Source organism: Hyaena hyaena, unplaced genomic scaffold (genome assembly GCF_003009895.1).
Source record: "Hyaena hyaena isolate Hyena2069 unplaced genomic scaffold, ASM300989v1 scaffold_448, whole genome shotgun sequence".
Lineage (NCBI taxonomy): Eukaryota > Metazoa > Chordata > Mammalia > Carnivora > Hyaenidae > Hyaena > Hyaena hyaena.
Window position 1 is genome coordinate 1,151,018 of NW_024081082.1, and position 18,442 is coordinate 1,169,459.

General features: G+C 50.3%; 1 protein-coding gene across 3 annotated transcripts in view; it reads right to left on the minus strand.

Moving 5' to 3' along the window:
• Window positions 1-7,084: 7,084 nt before the first annotated feature.
• The window catches only part of CCDC93 (coiled-coil domain containing 93), a 90,858-nt gene continuing 79,500 nt past the window's right edge, over window positions 7,085-18,442 (minus strand). For 2 of the 3 annotated variants that reach the window (XM_039253408.1, XM_039253406.1), the window contains exons 23-24: window positions 16,850-16,963; window positions 11,753-12,163 (exon numbers count right to left, since the gene is read on the minus strand). In XM_039253408.1, coding sequence (XP_039109339.1) covers window positions 12,110-12,163; window positions 16,850-16,963 — 168 coding nt within the window. In that variant the 3' untranslated portion in view covers window positions 11,753-12,109. Of the gene's footprint in view, window positions 7,682-11,752; window positions 12,164-16,849; window positions 16,964-18,442 lie in introns of those variants that run through there. The other variant, XM_039253407.1, reaches the window with a different exon arrangement.

Sequence of the window (18,442 nt, forward strand, 5' to 3'; positions counted from 1 at the left end):
TGCAGGCGGGGTTGTGGGCAGCACCCCGGCATTTCTCTCCCCCCCGCACCAGTCATCCAGGAGCCTCCCCCCGCAGCGGAGTGCTGATGTGCGAGAGCCGTACCCAGGGCCTGGACGAGAGCAGCAGCAATGCCAAGGGCTCTCCAGAAAGACAGTGGATGTCTGGCGAGCTTGAGGCTGTGCCCTCTTCCGGGTGTGTGGCTGACAGTGCCAATCGATTGCCGCCTGTCTGTTCACTGAGCAGGACCTCTGCCCAGCGCTCCGGGCTGTTACCGCTGACCGGCTGAAACTGACAGGAGAGGCCAAGTTGACCTGCCTTTCCTTTGTGTAATACCCTATTCCTCCGAGAGGGCCCCCCCAGCCCAGAGCCCCTGTGGCCTGTTTAGGGGTCCACTCAGGAGACTCTTTTGTGCAACAGCCCCCCCCCCACCAAATCCACCCTGTTCAACTTTTCTTCCCCAACCTTCAAGACGGTGTACCCCAGTTTGGGAGATGGGAATCATCTGAACTTTGGTTTTCAAAAAATGTGTCCTGTGCAGCCCATATGTACTGAATGAGACTTTCAGAGAAGAGGGCTGGCAATTTACATGATTGATTTCTCCAGATGATTTTCTTTTTCATCAGTGGGAGAGACTGCTGGGTGCTTAGATTGTTCTTTGGGTCAATTAAATGGGCATTGAGGAGGGTGGTGGTGAGAACCCAGCAGAAGTGTTTTTTAGAAAATTTATTTATTTATTTTTAATTTATTATTGAGACAGAAACAGAGCATGAGCAGGGGAGGGTCAGAGAGAGAGGGAGACACAAAATCTGAAGTAGGTTCCAGGCTCTGAGCTGTCAACACAGAGCCTGAGGCAGGGCTTGAACTCACGAACCATGAGATTGCGACCTGAGCCGAAGTCGGCCACTTAACCGACTGAGCCATCCAGGCGCCCCAGGAGTGCTTTTTAAATCTCCCCAGGTGATTCCACCACAGTGTGGCCAGTGTTGGGGACCCCAGTGGGGCCCTTTCTCTGCTTCTGTACAACGGAGCACAGCTGTGAGAAATGTTCCCACTTTTTCACCATATGGATTTGTATGTGTAATAAAAATACTTTTGAAGCATTTATTTCTAGGCTCAGAATCATTCGTATGTGTGATCGATCACACACACACACACACACACACACACACACACGTATACCTTTGAAAGGGGGATGCCTACTATAGAACTAAGTAAGCTACAACCACCCCCAAACTTCCATCATGAATCTTGGCCCTCCTGAAAATACCAAATGTGGCCCAGGAATGGAGGGGTCCAAGGGCCTGGATGAGGAGGAGAGCTGGACCAAGTAAGTCATGCTGGCCCCAGTCCATCTGACTTTGGAGAAGGGCTGGCTGCCTACTGGTCATGTTTTTCAATTTACACAAAACAGGCCACTCCACCATTGGCTCACAGGATGTCTGAGATATGTAGACATTCTTTGGGATTTGGTACTTTGGGGTTTATCAGAGATCACAAGTCTGTAGTGTCTTTTCCAAAATCTTTGGGACCAGACGGGATTTGGAATTACGAATTTTCTTTTTAAGTGTTAGAAAGGCAATATGGTGTAATTGCATAAATTAGATAACACCCCTGGCTGGGGTGGGGGTGGGGAGCGCAGTCTCTACTCAAACTGTGCAGTGAAATATCTGAATATTTACACTGTGAGAAAAGGCTAAAAATAGTTCACACTGAGTCAGATCAGATCTTGTCATTGAATGAGTTAGAAACAACCTCTGTTTACCGAACTTTGTGTTCTTACAATAGGGGACCCGTATGACCTCAGACGATCCACAGTCCCAGCTTTGCCCCATGTCAGCCCTGTTGAGGGGAGGGGTTCTAAAGGGAGTCTGGGAAGAGTGGTCCCGCTTCTCCTTTGTTGCTGGAGGTGGCACATCACGAAAGTGCTATGCATGGCTCCCTATGGCAGCCTTTTGGAGTCACTTTAGAATTTTATTTTCATTGGAAGATGCTTCAAGAAATAGTCTTTTAAAATTTCTTTTAGAAGTTTATTTACTTATATTGGGAGAGAGACAGAGAGAGCAAGAAGCGGAGGGGCAGGGAGAGGGACAGAGAGAATCCCAAGCAGGCTCTGTGTTGTTGGCGTGGAGCCCGGTGTGGGGCTTGAACTCACAAACTGTGAGATCATGACTGAGATGAAAAGTCAGACGCTTAACTGACTGAATAACCCAGGTGCCCCTCAAGAAATAACCTTAGGAAACTTGCCAATACATTTCACATAAAAATGTAAAGTCATCCACTCCCCTCTTTGTGAAGGCATTTTTTTTTTATGATAATGAGGACTTTTAATGGACTGTCTCCATTTTTCCCTTGATCAGGAAGAACAGAACCAAATTTATGGCCTAACCTTGGAATCTGTATAGAAATTGGCAACCTACAGATCTGTGTCTAACGTTTCTGGCCAGTCTATAATTCCAGTGCTACTTAGGGTTTCCCTATCCTAGTCTTTTCTGTTCTACTTGTATTTTACTTTCATATCCTGTGCATTTCCTACAAGCCACATCAAATCCTCTGTGAACCAAGGCAGGGAAGAAAGGAACAGTCACACTGTTGTGTTTTACAGGCTGGAGCTCAAGCTTGGGGCTATTGGGGATTTTCCCCTCTTGGCTCAAACACACTAGGTGGCGTGAAGACCTTCCCTGTCTTTCTTCATAAAACACGTAATCAGGAGGACATTTTAAGAGGATTACTTATTGGGCATCCCCTGTGTATTGCTGTGTTACTAGGTTTTATATACAAATGCTCCTTTAATCCTACACCTATCTTTCAAGGTAGGCATTGTTCTTATTTAACCACGTCCCAAGAGAAGAAGTAGCCTGCTCCTGATCATGCATGAACACCTAGCAGACCTGGTGGTGTGTGGGTGCCAGTCTGCCTGCCTCCCAGCATGCGGCAGTGAAGGGAACCCACCGGAAGTCTGCCTGGATGCCATGTTCCCATGTGGGCTTGTATTTTGCAGCATGAGACCTGCGTGTGCTATAGTGGATGTGTCCCCCACCTCCCTTGTTCTGGCTGGATTCCAGGCAGGAGCCTTAGAGGAAGGATCTAGGGAGGGCTGGGGGAGGGGCACTTGAGGAATGGAAGGTTTACTCTCACTCCCGGGTAGGATGCTTTATGACTGTGCTTGGTCGGCCTGGGCTTTGGCTTAATGTAGGATCACGATGGGAGCTCCCCAGGCAGAAGGAGTGATGTACGTTAAGTCCTTTGGAAACGGACATTGTTTGCTAATTTGGTGGCAACTTCTGCTGGACCTTTCAGACTTGAACCTTTTCTGCAGTAGGTAAGGCCTTCCCTGACCACTCACTGCAATGACAAAATGCTTCGATTTCTGAAACAGATCAGTTGATGACTGACTTTATGTAAGGATGCACTTGTAATTCCTTTTAATAAGAATATCAGAAATAACACTTTATTGGTAAAGTATCTGATTTAAAAGGAACATGCCAGGAACTTCTTTAATAAGCATGTTTCTCTTCTGCCTCAAATCTGCCTGAGGAACAGGACTAAGGCAGGGGTAGGGGGATGTAAGAGGAATTAGTCTCTTCCCTGTTGGGATTCACTTGCCGATTAAGTATCACTACAGTGTCTTTGTGTCAGAATCCAGTTTCACAAAGTTCCAGGCTTGTAGGAAAGCTAAACCAGTTGTTGTATTTTATAATGCAGTCATATATAATGGATAAAGTATGATACTTTTCTTCCCTTCAACATGGCTTCCATGTTGTTGCAGGCATGTCTGAAAGGAGTTTGGATTCTGATCATGATTGCTCTCCTCTGTGAGCATCTATGCTGTGTGTGGGTACCATCCCTGAACACCTGCTCTTCTGGCCCCTGAGCTGGTCCCCCTACACTAATGCTGGGTGGCACAGAGAAGTGTCTTTTAAACTTCCGGTCACAACCTATCATGAAATCACTTTGGTGGCTGTCTCAGGCAGTTATGTTCTAAGACTGCACAGTGACAACAAAATCGGGGTGGTATAGAGCAACAATCCTTTACTACTTGCTGAGGAGTCTTTGAGTTGGCTGGGATCTTACTGATCTCTGGGCTCTTCTGGGCTCAGCTTCAGGTTGCAGTTTGTTTGGGTCTAAGTCTGTTCTGTGTGTCCCTCAACCTCCTTGGGCCAGCAGGGTATGTGATTCTCAAGAGACGTGTACATGGGGGACCTGTCAGTTGAGTGTCTGACTCTTGATTTCGGCTCAGGTCGTGATCCTGGTTGCGAGATCAAGCCTTATTTTGGGCTCTGTGCTGAGTGTGGAGTCTGCTTGGAATTTTCTCACTCTATCTCCCTTTGCCTCTCCTGCTTGTGCGCTCTCAAAAACTAAATAAATAAATAAAAGTATACAAGTGGGCAGCCCAACGACACCAGCACACTTCCAAGTCTTTGCTCAAGCCCGCAGACCAAACAAAAGCCTAAGGTCAAGGGCTGGGGAAGAGTACCCCACCCACCAGGATGCCACGACTACAGTGTTTGCTCTGGGGGAGTGAGGAATGGAAACAAACAATTCAGTTCTGCACAGGTGAACAAGGGAGAGCATGGAAAATCTGAGCGTAGTGAAAGGGTAAGCATCGTCTCATAAAACTTGTGTGTCAGTGTGTTTTCATCTGGATTACCAGTCAGCCTCTGTCTGGCTCCCTGCTGTTGAACTTGTTCCCCTGGGTCTGTCCTTGCTCAAATCTCCACACCCTCCAACAATTCCCCATGCAGGTCCCCCTCAGGCTCCTTAGACTCACCTCTGGGCTGCTCCTATCTCGATGCCTTTCCACCCAGGACTCTCTCTGACCGGTATCTCCCTCACACAGGTATTCCATGGCCCCCTCCCTTGCTGGTTGTGAGTTATTTTGTTTATATTTATATAATGCTAAGAACACTGGTATCCTAAGGAAGAGACAAACAACTGAAGAGTTTTTTCTAAAAAAAAATTTTTTTTAACATTTATTTATTTTTTGAGAGACAGAGAGCGACAGAGCACAAGTAGGGGAGGGGCAGAGAGAGAGAGAGAGGAGACATAGAATCCGAAGCAGGCTCCAGGCTCCGAGCTGTCAGCACAGAGCCCAACACGGGGCTCGAACTCACAAACTGTGAGATCATGACCTGAGCCAAAGCTGGACACTCAACTGACTGAGCTACCCAGGTGCCCCTGAGGAAGTTTTTTCAAGATGGGAATTTCTGATCATAAAAACACTAGTGACTTAAACTTCTGAAACACAACAGCCCACAAATCTAGAAAATGCAAGATGTATTTTCTTACCTGAGGGAAGCTAAGAACCTGGAAACATTATCTTTGAACGATACCAATATTAAATTCACGCAGAGCAGTGAAGCTACCATAGTGTTGAAACCACAGAACCAATACCTGGTGTACACATGACCAGAATAAAACAGGAGCATGTAAAATAATGGGCAGTTTATAGAATTAAATGAAAATTAGGGTGGCCAAGAGTCAGAAGAAACAGGAAATTAAGGACAGGAGGCATTTTATAAGCAGATGCTCTGGTGACATTTATGGTAAGCCTAGCTGGAACCAGTGGCTGGTACCGGGCAGGTCCTGATCAGGTGTGACATCTCCAGGAGCCAGCAAATTAACTGGCGCTCTGGTGAAGTTTCCAGAATGAAAAGCCAGGTAGTTCTCAGTAAAGAATTCTGTAAAGGTAGTCCTTAGCTACTCATACAATTGCAGCCATCGCCACCAAGCCAAACACTCCCAATCCTTCTGCCGTAGTCAGCATGGCGAAGCAATAGTGCAACATGGCTTCCATGGTTTACCTACCTTGTACACCTTCCTCACTGGAGTGCAGTGAAGGCAAGTTCTTTGTCCGCTCTGTCCACTGCTGCAGGCCCAGGGCCTGACACACAGTTGAAGCTCAAATATTTGTTGGTTGAATGAGTAGTCAGGGAATTATTTTTCTCGTGGAACCCGAAATATCAGGGCATTGGGTCCCCAGGTTGGTTTAGAGGCTTGCCATGCCTTCAGGGAGCCTGGTTTTTCCATCTGCCAAGCTCAGTGGTGGGGGGTTCTCTCTTCTCACGGTCTCAAAATGGCTAAGGCTGCTCCAACACCTTGTCCTTCCCCAACAACCTGTAAGAACACAAGCTCTCCAAACATATCTTGCACTGAGCACTGGCAGGAAAGATTCCTCCCTAACCATGATGGGGCCAAAATGGAGTTAGAGGCCCGTTGCAAACAAATTCTTAGCCAACAGAAATGGACTGTCAGAAATGGACTGAGAACGGCTGTCCTGAGTCCTCTCTTGGGGCTGGACACTTACTGCCTCAGGGCTGGACAAAATCAGTTCTGCAGGAGAGAGGGGTGGGGAAAAGCCCCCCACAGCAGGTCTCCATGTGGGACAGGGACGGCTCCCTTGGACCATGACTCAGGGGTGCCATCTCCATCATTTGCACCCCAAAAGCCAGAGCAATGGGGCTGTGCTGTGACGCTTGTGAGAGAGAAGCAATCCCAGCAGCCCTGGTCTGTTCCCAGGGTGCAGCCCCTTCACGGCCCCGTTTCCCTGTCCCTGCCCCCTCACCACCACCCAACACATGCACACATTCTAAGCAGAGTCATCCTCGCCGCTCTGCCTCCCCAAAGCCGTCCTAACAGAAGACAATCGCTCCCTTCTTGTTTCCCTATTTCCCCCAAGACCCAAGACCATGAGGGACTCATCACTCTGGGCTAGGGCTTTCAATTCCCAAGAAGAGCAGATTCACCAAACAAGGATCTTGTGTTGTGTTTCTATTCTGTAGAAAATGAAACCAGGGGAGCCTGGGTGGCTTAGTCGGTTAAGCGTCCGACTTTCGCTTAGGTCATGATCTCGCGGTTCGTGGGTTCGAGCCCCGCGTCAGGCTCTGTGCTGACTGCCAGATCAGAGCCTGGAGCCTGTTTCAGTCTGTGACTCCCTCTCTCTCTGACCCTTCCCTGCTCACGCTGTCTCTCTCTCTCTCTCTCTCCTAGAAATAAATTAAAAAAAAAAAAAAAGAAAATGAAACCGAATTAAAATTTAAAAACTTTATTTTTTTGAATAGATAATACACGTACATGGTATAAAATTCAAAAGGTACAAAAGGTATACAGTGAAAAGTAATCCCCACCCTCTCCCCAGAGGCAAGCAAGGCTGACAGGTCCCAGTGCACCCTCCCTCCCAGAGATGCTTGAGGCGTAGGCGAGCAGGTATGCGTGATACCTGTGTGTGCACGCACGTATACACTCATTGACACACGCTTTTCTCCATCCTCTTCCTCTTTTTAAAAACAAACACTAGTACATCAAAAGCCTCTCTTCCCCTTCCCCCACTTGGCCGTACACCTTAGGGATCACCCCATGGCAGTACATAGAGAGCGACTTGGTTCTTATAAACTGAACGGCCCACTGTGAGGATTCACCATACTTTATTTAACCATTTCCCTATGGTGGTGGTAGTTTCCAACTTTTTGCCATTACAAACAATGCTGCAGTCAAAATCCTTGTACACGGGAAACATTCCTGGACACAGCACTGCTGGCTCAAAGAATGTGTGCACTTGCCATAGATCTCGTCAGCTACCCTCCACGGACGCTGTACGGCTCCTGCTTCTGCCAACACGGCATCCCGGCGCTGCGCCCGGCTTGTGGCTTCACGCGGCCGAGTCATTTCAACCAGTCAGGTTACCTTTAGGTTCATGACATACCATGAGCCAAGCCTTCGTGTGATCTGATCTCCCAGATTACTATATTCCCTTTATCCCCCCTTCCCCCACACTGTGTGGGGAAAACATACGTGAAAGGGAATTCCTTGGACAGACTAGAGACCTCTGACACCCCTGTCATCCCAGACTTCGAGGATCGACTACGACAAACACACCCTGAGATCCTCTCAAGCTGCTGAATAAACTGGTCTACCTGTATTCAAACTAAGCGTAAATCAAATGAACGTTTCAGTCTGAGCTCTGCTAATAAAGGGATGCAAAGTCACAATTTAGAGAAGCTATTTTATCCGACTAGAATTTCCCGGTCCTTCACCGAGCCGGGTTCTGGGGAGACCGCAAGGTCCCTGCTCTCGCTGCTCTTCCACTCTGGGCGGGGGTGGGGTGGGCAGGCAACAGGCTTGGCAAAGGACTAAGAGATCAGACAGTGCCACCAAGGCAGCGGGCGGGGGAACGGGCAGAACGCGGTCAGGGCCGCAGGGCGATGCCCAGCGGGTCCGCACAGGAGCGGGCTGTCAGGGAAAGCCGCTGGCTGCGATCTTGGGTGGCCAGCGGTCCAGGCAGAGGCAACAGCAGGGACAACAGCCATGGGCAGGTGTGAGCTTGGTGCCTTCAAGGAATGTAAGGCTGACGCGGAAAACCCAGAGCATTCCCTACACCGTCAGATGGGTCACAGTCCAGCAACTAGATCCGCCCAACGCTTCTGCACATTTCTCATGAGAAGAGCGGGGACCATGACGACATGATTTTTTACAGTGTTTTCGGCCTGCCGCCATGTGCTTGAGAAGACATGCTCCGGACTTGGAAGAAAAGACTAAAGCAAGGCCCGGGAGTCTCTGAAGACGCCTCACATGGGGCACCCCCGATCCATGCCCAGCCGTGCAGACAGATGGCGGGCACCGCACCTCGCTGGGCTCTTCACTGTACTGCCGTGCCTCGAAGCCAGCACCGGCCACAAGTACATCACCAAGTGCTTCCTTGAGGTTACTCCTCGAAGCGTATTCCAGCCAGCTCTCTGCCTCTCATGCTCAGCCAAAGTCACTGTGAAAGCTAACTGCTAGAATGTCTACCTCCTTTGTACACCAAAGGCCAGTCACCTGCACAGAGGGCAGGACAGGGCCACGCCCAGGTGACAGGAGTTGAGGTGGCACAGGTTTACGGGCCACTGCTTACTGTCCACAGTGCCTTTTCTGGCAGGTCTGCTCTGGTCACCACAGACGTGATCGGGGCCGTCAACGTGTAGCCTGAGGTCACAGGGACGGTGCTTTGTGAGGTAGTATGGGGCTGCCCAAGGCCTTCCCCGTGCTCTGCTCCCGCTTTCAGGAGGCCCCGAGGGCTACGCTGTCTGGCAGGGAGCTTCCTCAGCCTGAGAAGGGTCTGCTCTCCGTACCCGCCCCTCTGCCTTCAGAAGGCAGCTATGCTCACCACTATACCACCAATGCCGCCCCTCTGCCTTCGGGCCTGCGGCCAGACTCAGGAGACACCAGCAGGACGTGGCTACCCACAGGGTACGGGTAATGGACCAGAACCCAGTTATAACCGTACACCTGATGCTCCATCAAGAACGTAGCCCTGACAAACTTAGAATTTGCCCTCTCTGTTCAGAAAGGAAACAGACCCTGCTGTGGAGTTTTGGCCGCATCCTCTAACATTGGGCACCTCCTGCTAAGTATAGCTAGCTAGCCCCGGAGACCGAATCCAGGCCAAGAACAAGAGATGTGTCCAGATGCCTCAGAGATGGGTTGTGCTCCTCAAGTCCATACTGCTCAGCAGCTCCGGTTTGGGTGTAAACCGAGGCAGCCCCAAGTACTCATGAGATGCATGTGGGGGAGGGAAGCCCCGACCCAGAGGCTGGAGGAGAATGCCAGGGCACCGGGCGGCCAGCCCCGGGAAGGCTTCCAGGTGAGCAAGCTCACTGCTCTGGCCGAACAGGGACAACTAAATGCTTCCTGGGGAGACTTCATTCCTCATTTCATAAATGCAACTTAAGGATGTATCCCTGCTTCTTCTTTTTTTAAAACTCCAGAACAGTCTGTGGGTTAGCCGAATACCCAGCCGTACCCTGGGCACACAAGATGTCCTGGGAGAAACTTTCCTGAGTGACTTCTGAAATGAAGGGGGCCTCGGGCATCACTTGAACCTGTAAGGCCTGACCGTAAGGCACACCCAAGTGTCCCAGTCACTCACAAAGATGGCATCGCTTTGCGGGCCACCTGTGGTAAACGGGGTTCTCAAGCCTGGCTTCTGCAGTCTCACCCAAGCTCTGTCCAAGGGATAGGAACCAGCCTGTATTTGGTCTTGTAGAATTTAAAGGGGAAAAGAGATCTTCTAATACCTCTCTGTGCCCAAACCAAATCAAATGACACTCTTTGAGAATACAGCACAATGCTGTCACTTTAAAAAAGGTTATCAGTTGCTTTGGACTGGGGGTGCCCACACGTTCCCTGACAGCAGAGAGGCGGGCAACTGGCCCGGGAATGTAACCCGCTCCTCCTCCCTACCACCTTCGCACAATTCATCTCCTAACTGCACAAAACACTGTCAGCGAAGGGTCTCCGAGCTTCTCGACAAGAAAACACAGACGTTTCCCTGAACCTGAAACACGTGCGGTTACACTGCCCTCTCCCTCCTCTGTCCTCAGAGAGCTGCCTGCTTTCTCACTGTGTCACTTGCTTCAGCTTCATGGGCCCTTGCAAAAATTAGTCTGCAGATGACCGTGGCCGAGGGAGCGGCTGGAGGGCGGTGACAGGCCGGAAAGGGCACGCGCGGCCCAGGGCAGCACCCATTCGCATCCCGTGGCTCCCGGCTCATCTCAGGGAGGCCGTCCCCCCCCACCCCCTGCAAGCCTCGCTGCCCTCACGCGGAAACCCATGGTCGGGGCTAATCCGGCGTGAGGGGCTTGAAGTCTGTCCACACCACACTTGCTTTGTGCACACATTAGGAACTAAAACTGAATGCGGTGTTCCTGCGACTGCACTGAGTGCCATCTGCCTGACACGTGGAAGCTCCTAGGTCCTACGGTCCAGACTTGCTGACTAGCACATGTGCAAGGTGTAGGCGGAAGAAGCGCAAACCTCACCTTGGGGTCAACTGAATGTGGCTGGGCTGCCAGCCACCTGGAGGCCGGGGCAGGGGGAGCTCCGTGGCTGGTTTGGACAGCTCGTTTTCAGAGGATCAAGGCCATGGCCCCGCTTTCCGTCAAGGCCCCCCAAGGGCCGGTCCCGGCTGGCCTTTCCTGCAGACAGGCCTAGCCATCCCTTTCCCAACAAGCACATGCGGGCTCTCCCTGCTCCCGCCCGCGTTTCTAATTACAGGCGTACCTGATCCAAACTGGCCTCCCCATCTATGAACATGCACCTCTCCGTTCAGACCTGGCCCAAGTCCTGCCTCCTCCGTGCAGCCTCCTGGGTCTCTGCACACTCACTGCTCTTCCTCGTCCAGTGCCGTCTCTGGTATCTAGCAGGTGCCGCCCTGGGCCTCAGGGGATGGAGCGTCTGCAGCTCGTCTCTGTGCTCGCCCATGAACCTGTGCAGGTGTGGCGTACAGGGAATGTGCTCCTCCTAATGACGAGGGTGCACAAGACCCGCCACATCTGGCCGGGACTCGAAACAGAAGTAGGGTGTGATAAGGTGTCGTTCTTATTTAGGCGTCCTCAATAGGAGGCCCCTGTTTTCAATTTTTGGTGAAGTAAACTTGAGTGCTGTGTACGAACCGGACCAACGGCAGCCCCTGAGCTCTCCCTGCACCACACCGTTAGGACTGCCGGCTGGCATCCAGAAGAGCCAGGAACAAAAGGCACAAGGTAAGTGAAGGGCCTTCAAGGCCAACACTCACACGGGCTGGTCATTTAGCTGAAAGCCTTTGTTTACTAAAAACAAAAACAAAAACAAAAAGAACCCCCAAAACCTCAGCTGACCAAGCTCTGGGGTCAAGCAGGCTACTTTTGCTCCCCAGGCCACTTGCAGGGCCCGAGCTGCAGGGCCTGTGTTTTATACTTGTTTCCCTCAGGGCTTACTTCTCACTGCTTGCTCAATTAATGCTTGCTGAACAAATGAATTCCTTTTTATTCAGGGAGTCCATACAAATACAGGTACCTTCATATGTGCAATGTTACTGGAGAAATAAAAGTTGAACTGACACAGAACAAACACTGCCCACGTTTCTTCATAGGACGATGGGCATGATCCAAGCCACCAGGCTCATACTGTCTGATTCCATCGACAACAGAGAGATGAAGTGGAAGCAAATGGGAGGGAGGAAATACGCAGGGTGCTGAGGTGGTTACACCTGCATCTCTCTACCGTAGTGTTCAGAACCATTTCACCATCCTGTAGTTGATATATGGCATTAACAACAAAAAAAAATCAGAGACATACAATGACATCTGGGAGCTTTCAGGAGGCCTTGGCTTTCACCTTGGACAGCAGCACCTCATTCTTGCGGCCCTCCTGGAAAGGAAGCAGAAAGACAGCATGCAGAGAGGTGGTGACGACAGGAGCTCTCACGTGAGCCTGACAGTCTTACTATCTTTCCCCTGTTCCGAGGACAGGACCTATGGACCAACGAAACCGCCCCCCCTTCCCCCCCCCCCATGCTGCCACCAGCACAGTGGGACTTCCTGGAGATGGTCACCTGACTCAGTGCCAGAATAGCTACAATGACTTGGTTTCTGGGCTGTAAGATGGATAAATGGATGAGGATTAGGCACGGTCATTGCAAAAGACTTCATGAAGCCACCGAAAGGCTCAAGGGGACAGCAGCAGAGAGCAGACACTCCTGTTCTAACCTTGGACCACTATGATAAGGGAGGGGCAGGGTGCTTGGAGCCAGCAGCTGAAGGAGTGACCTAGCTCACACAGCAAGCAGGACACAGCACAGTTCTTACTCTGACAACGGTGAAGGTCAAGAATATCCTTGGTTTTAAGAAAGAAACTCACAAAAGACAGGGTGAGAGAGAGGCATTGAGGGACACCTCCCCTTTTAAAACTGAGCTGTATGAAGTCCATTACTGCATGTACTGAGGGAGATAACTGACAGAGGTCACTGATGCCATGTCATGTGTGTGGAATCTGACACCCAGTGGTGTAAGGTCACCTCTGTGCGGCTTTGTATCCCCTTCCTTAAAAGCATCTCACTCTGCATCCTCCCTCCCTCTTGTCCCCACTGGTCCTGATAGCTCGGGGTATCCTTGATACCTCCATCTGCTGGCAAACATGCCCTCTCCCGCCTCCGGCCATGCCACCAGGAGCCCTGCTAAAACTGAGAGGTGCACATGGTAGTGGGAAGGGCCCAGAGAGGCAAGCTGGAGGGAGGAGGCCTGAGCTTGAGGCCAGGCCTCCAGCAGCCACGTTTCCTGGGGATTCCCATGCGGGGGAAGAAATTCTTTCACCCTTGAACCACCTGGATCCAAGAACCCGAGAGTCAATGTTCCCAACTCTCTGGGCCTGGCTATGTGCTCCCAGCTCTCTGGAAGCCCTTTGTTCTTTCTGGCGGTGTCGTGGCTCATGTTTGCAGTGACCCTGCTTTCACTAGGTGCCAGTTCACCTGGAGGTACTTATTTTTCTTCTCCGAGCTGGGGGATAGCTAGGCTCTGGGCCCAGGGTGTGGCTGAATGATTCTGGCAGAAGCAAAGTACTCTGACACTTTTTGAGCACCTGTTTCTGGAGGGGGAGGCAGTTACTTTATCTTGGGGGGGATGGGAAGAGAATGAAGTTGAGTAACATTTGTTGTACTAGAGAACTAAGGTTTCCTTTTTAAAATGAGTTATTGAGACTTGCTTGGGGAGAAAACCTCCAGCTGAAAACAAAGAGACTGTGTGTGTGTGTGGGGGGGGGGGGGGTGGACCAAGAATAGGCAGATAGTCACACTATTATTAAATTACTTTCTCTACTTCTGTGTATTTTTTGGAAATTTCCACAACAAAAAAGATAAAACAACAAAACAGTGACTGAATACATTCGGTTATCACCCACTTCAACTTCTAAACGAGGCAAAAACGGCGCAGAAGGATCCACATGCCCCAGCAGAGTCCCCAGCAGGGGTCACTGTGTGTGTCACATGGCGCTCAGACGGTGCCTGAACTCTTGCAGCTGGCACCTGGTGTGTGAGCCCTGATTAGGTTTCATGCAGGCTACTGAAGTCCTTTTGAGAAACTACAGAAAGGCACTGTCTGTCTGTTCAAAGCAAATACACAAAAGGTCCCTCAGGCATTTCTTCCTAGAAGGAAGGGGAAAATGCCTCCTTGCTTCTGTTTCTTTCCTACTGAAGATGGTATGGGCCCATGTGCTGCACATGGCACTTTGGCCTCCTGGGCATCATGTGCTCAAAGCCCAGCTTCGTGAGAACGGACGGTCTGCATTCCTCAGCCTGCATTCCTCAGCGCTGGTTTGATGACCTCAGAGAGACTATGGTTGAGGCACACAGTTAATTAACATAATATGGCAATTAAACTGATCTCCTGGCAGACTTGCTAGTAACAAGCTCTACCTGGCTGGGGTGAGCGAGCCAGTAGGAGTTTGGAGATGACCAGAGGTCTCAGTACCAGAGGAGGCTAGGGGTCAGGACGCAGGGCACCACTGAGCTCAGTGAATGAGGAGCAAACCAAACCCAACGGAGGGGAGGTACTAACGTGGCCAAGGGCCGTGCTCTGGACCATGATATGGTGCTCTGCACGAAGAGTGATGGGTGCCAAGGGCCCGGAAATGGTGGGAGTTTAGAACCTGGGAGTAGAAGACCAGGTAGGCTGGGGGGAGACAAAGAAAGAGACCAGAACAGAGAGGGTTCTGGAAGAAGACTTTGCCCTGAGATGAAAGTCTGCTTTTGCAAACTGTTCTTCCACTGCAGATGAGACCTGCCTGGCACTGCACTATGTCACAGTAGCATTAGCCTGGCCGAAGGGATTGGGGGGAGGGACCTGGGGGCACTGGGGAGCAGCCAGCCCCCATCAACCTGTGGGGGCCCCAAGAGGGGCCAAGTTGCCTCACAGGAGCTTGTGGAAAAGAGTCAAGATGTGGCGACACTGACATGCAACTGCTAATTTTAAAGTTTTGCCAAGTAAAATATTTAAAAAAAAGGAGCACATACTATCAATTTTAATGTCAAAAAATACGAAAGTATGCTATTTTTTCCCCAAAGGTAAGTCCTTTAAGTGAAATATATTTAGCTGTCTGAAGAACATATTATATTCTCCTTCCCCTTTCTCTCTCCAACTAGCTTTGGACTGAGGGAAACAGGCATGGGCAAGGCCATGGTCAGGAGTCTCAGCCAGCTTGGGCAGACCCTCCCCTGCTCTCTGGGGTGCAAGTCTGTGCCTGGGGAGGCCGGGACAGAAATCCTGATGCTTAACCTATCTGAAGGAACTGTTTCCTTTGGAGGTCATCCTAAGCCCTTAGCCCTGAGCTTTTCTGCTTTGCTTTTATTTGCTTTGATTCTGACGGCTTATACTTGTCGTCCCCAGCTTGCCTGCTTTTTGTTTCTGCTGTCAAAGGGTAGTGCTGGCGTGTCCAAGCAACATTCGAAATTTAATTTTTCTCCACTGGGCCTTTTCTTTTTGTGAGTTATTTGCATTCAAGGGAAGAAAAGCTCTGCTAGGTCCTGTTTGATCCCTGCCTGCTTGCTCACTAGCCCTTCTGACCCCCGCTAACCATGAGGGGTCCTACCCAGAGCACCTCACCACTCCATCACCACGCTGCCCAGCCGTAGGTCTCACTGCTGCTCGCCCATGGCCAAGTCCTCATCTGAGACAGACCTTCCCTGACCACACCATCTCCATCAGTGCCCCCAAGCCCGAGGCAAAGAGTGAAATGACTTGTTAACTAGGGTTTCTGTTTCCTAGCTTGTTATCCATCTCCCCATCACGACATAAACTCTGTGACGTAGAGACCGGTTCTGATATACCCCTGGGGTCCTGGTAGGAGCTGGAAGAACATTTATGGAAAGTATGAAAGATTTCAAAATGTCTATGGGTTGTAGCTCTTAAAAGCTAAATTAAACAAACAAATAAACAAACAAACAGGAAGGAAGGGTGCCTGGGTGGTTTAGTCAGTTGAGTGTCTGACTCTTGACTTCAGCTCAGGTCATGATCTCACAGTTCGTGGGGTCCAGTCCTGCACTGGGATTCTCTCTCTCTCCCTCTCTCTCTGCCCCTCCCCTGCTTGCTCACATTCACTCTCTCTCTTAAAATAAATAAATAAACATTTAAAATAAAAGGAAGAAGAAGTAGAAAAGGAAAAGGATAGGGTAGAAAGGAAGGAAGAGAGAAAAGTCTAAAGATATATAGGAACAAAATTATTGGTATGAATAGATTATATTTTTTATTCTGTAGACCAAACAGCAGGACACAACTACACCTCTGGCTCCTCTATATTCAGCAATCTCCAAACTCACTGAAACCACATGGATTTGGGTTAGAAAGGGGGAAGGAATTCCCGAAAATGAAGTTGCTGATATCCCAGTAAGTGACAAAATGAAGTCTCCTTTCTGGAAAATCTCTTAAGAAAAGTGTAAACACTTTTCTTTCTGGACCCGTGAAGAGTAACCCTGCCCAAACGCAGGCAGAAACGACAAAGACGAACAAAATGCAGTTGGGTGCTGGGTGCTACAGGCGCCAGAAACAGTGCTAGGTGTCTTCACCCTCACCTGACCCAGCGAAGGTCAGAACCCACGATGAGGAAACAGGTTTGGAGGGAGTAAGTCACTGGCCGAGTGCACGGCTGGTAGGTGGTAAAGGCAGGGTTTGAACCCAAGCCAGCCACATTCAAAATTCACTCTTCCTACAGGCTTCTTCTCAAGGTCCCTCCCCATTGTATTCCAGATCTGAATATATAACAACTGCTGTTTCCAGGTGACTCTTGATGTAGGCCGATGGGGCTTTCTCTTGTGAGTATGATATGCTGATTAAATATTAGAGGAATGAAAATAAAGACATGACATCTCTTGAACATTCAATTTGAGACTCAAGATGGGCCACCGAACCACGCCGTACTGAACTACCTAGATGTCGTGCTTTACTGTTGGGATCACGCTGCCAACCTGCTATTATGCACCAGTGGAAAACCAGAGAATTCATTCTCAATGCCCCCCCTCCCCCTCCCCGCCCCCAAAGCCTTACATGCCTGGCCCAACCCTCCTCTTACCTCCTTGAACTCTTTCACAGTCTTGAAGTACAGCCTTTGTTTTTCTAACAGTTCCAAGTACTGGTCATTCAGCTGGTCTCTTCTCATTTTGTTCTCTTGCTTCTTCTTTTCCATCTGTTGAAACATTTCAGAAAACGGTGATGAAAAGGCTTGTTGTGACCAAGGGCTGTTGGTAGCATCCCAAAGGAGACTATGACCAACATTTTTGTGGACTTCCTTCATTTCCCTTCTCTACATTACTTCTGGATTTATTATTTGCACGATGTACATAGAGGCTTCTCTACTTCACTCAGCAATTCTCCTATCATTGGGCACTGTTCGTGTGTGTGTGTGTGTGTGTGTGTGTGTGTGTGCGTGTCTGTGCGTGTGATTACAATTTCACAACAAACGGGTTGGGGGTTCCCAACCAGGGGCTATGTTGCCCCCCAAAGGGCATGAGGGAATGTGTGGGGACAGACACCAGTGAGGAGGGGGCAATGCTGGTGAATCCTGGTAGGAGCCAGCAATGCTGCAAAACATCCTACACCACACACAACAGCCTCCACACGACAAGGAGTGGTTGTTTCTGGTCCAAAATGTTGACTGTGTTAAGACTGAGAAACTCCTATTTAAATAACTGAGTCCTGTTTTCATTTAACGTAAATATGTCCACGCTGCTGTGCACTTTCTACAATGAAAACTATACAAGATTCCTGATCATACTGCTAACTTACCCATCTTTCTAGTCATGCACAATTAAGGTTGTTTCCAGGATGCTGACCTCATAAATAAAGGCTGGATTTGGGTCAGAGAGACTTTTCTGAGGTACCTGACAGCTTCGTTATTCAACAAACACTGTGTGGACACCCTGGGCACTAAATGCTGTGGGGATGAGGCAATGTCACTGCTCCCACGGAGGGTGCATGCTGAAGGGACAGGCGCTAACCAAGCACCTCACACAAAGGGCTCCGTGTGCAAACCCCCACTTGTGATCGGCACTGTGAAGGGAATGACAGAGTTGGGTGACAGAGAGGAGGGCGCCTGGCCTCCTCAGACCAGATGGTCAGGGAGCGCTCCCTGAGGAAGCGACATTCGGGCAGAAAGTTACAGCGGCCAGCTGGTGCCTGGCTGTGACAGGTGCTCAAGAGTGCACTGGACGGATTCCTTGGTCTCCTGACGCCGGAGCCGCGCTCCTGAGTGACATGCTGGGAGGGATCAGTCGACACAGGGTGAAGTTGAACTGGCTGCACCGTATTCCGCACTCAGCCTGTCTCCCTGCCATGGGCTGATCACATGGATGAAGTGTGCCCAGCGTGCCCCCTGGCCCTTCCCAGCCTCGCTCGGGGAAAGGCCTACCCCACACACACATTCCTCTGCCTGGTCTGCTCCTGACCATGTATCCAGCTCCTACGTCACCTGGTGACCTAGTTCCAAGTCCCCGTTCTCCTCTTTCACAGGTGTGCATGTGGGCACCTGTTGCGTGCCCGTGCCCAGCTCTGGAGTCTGGTGACATGCCTTCCCCAGGGTGTCCCGTGCTCCCTACTGGCAGGCTTCCTGATGCCACCCAAGTGATGATAGTCTGTGCCGCAAAGCCCACTGCTCTTACTTCCTGAC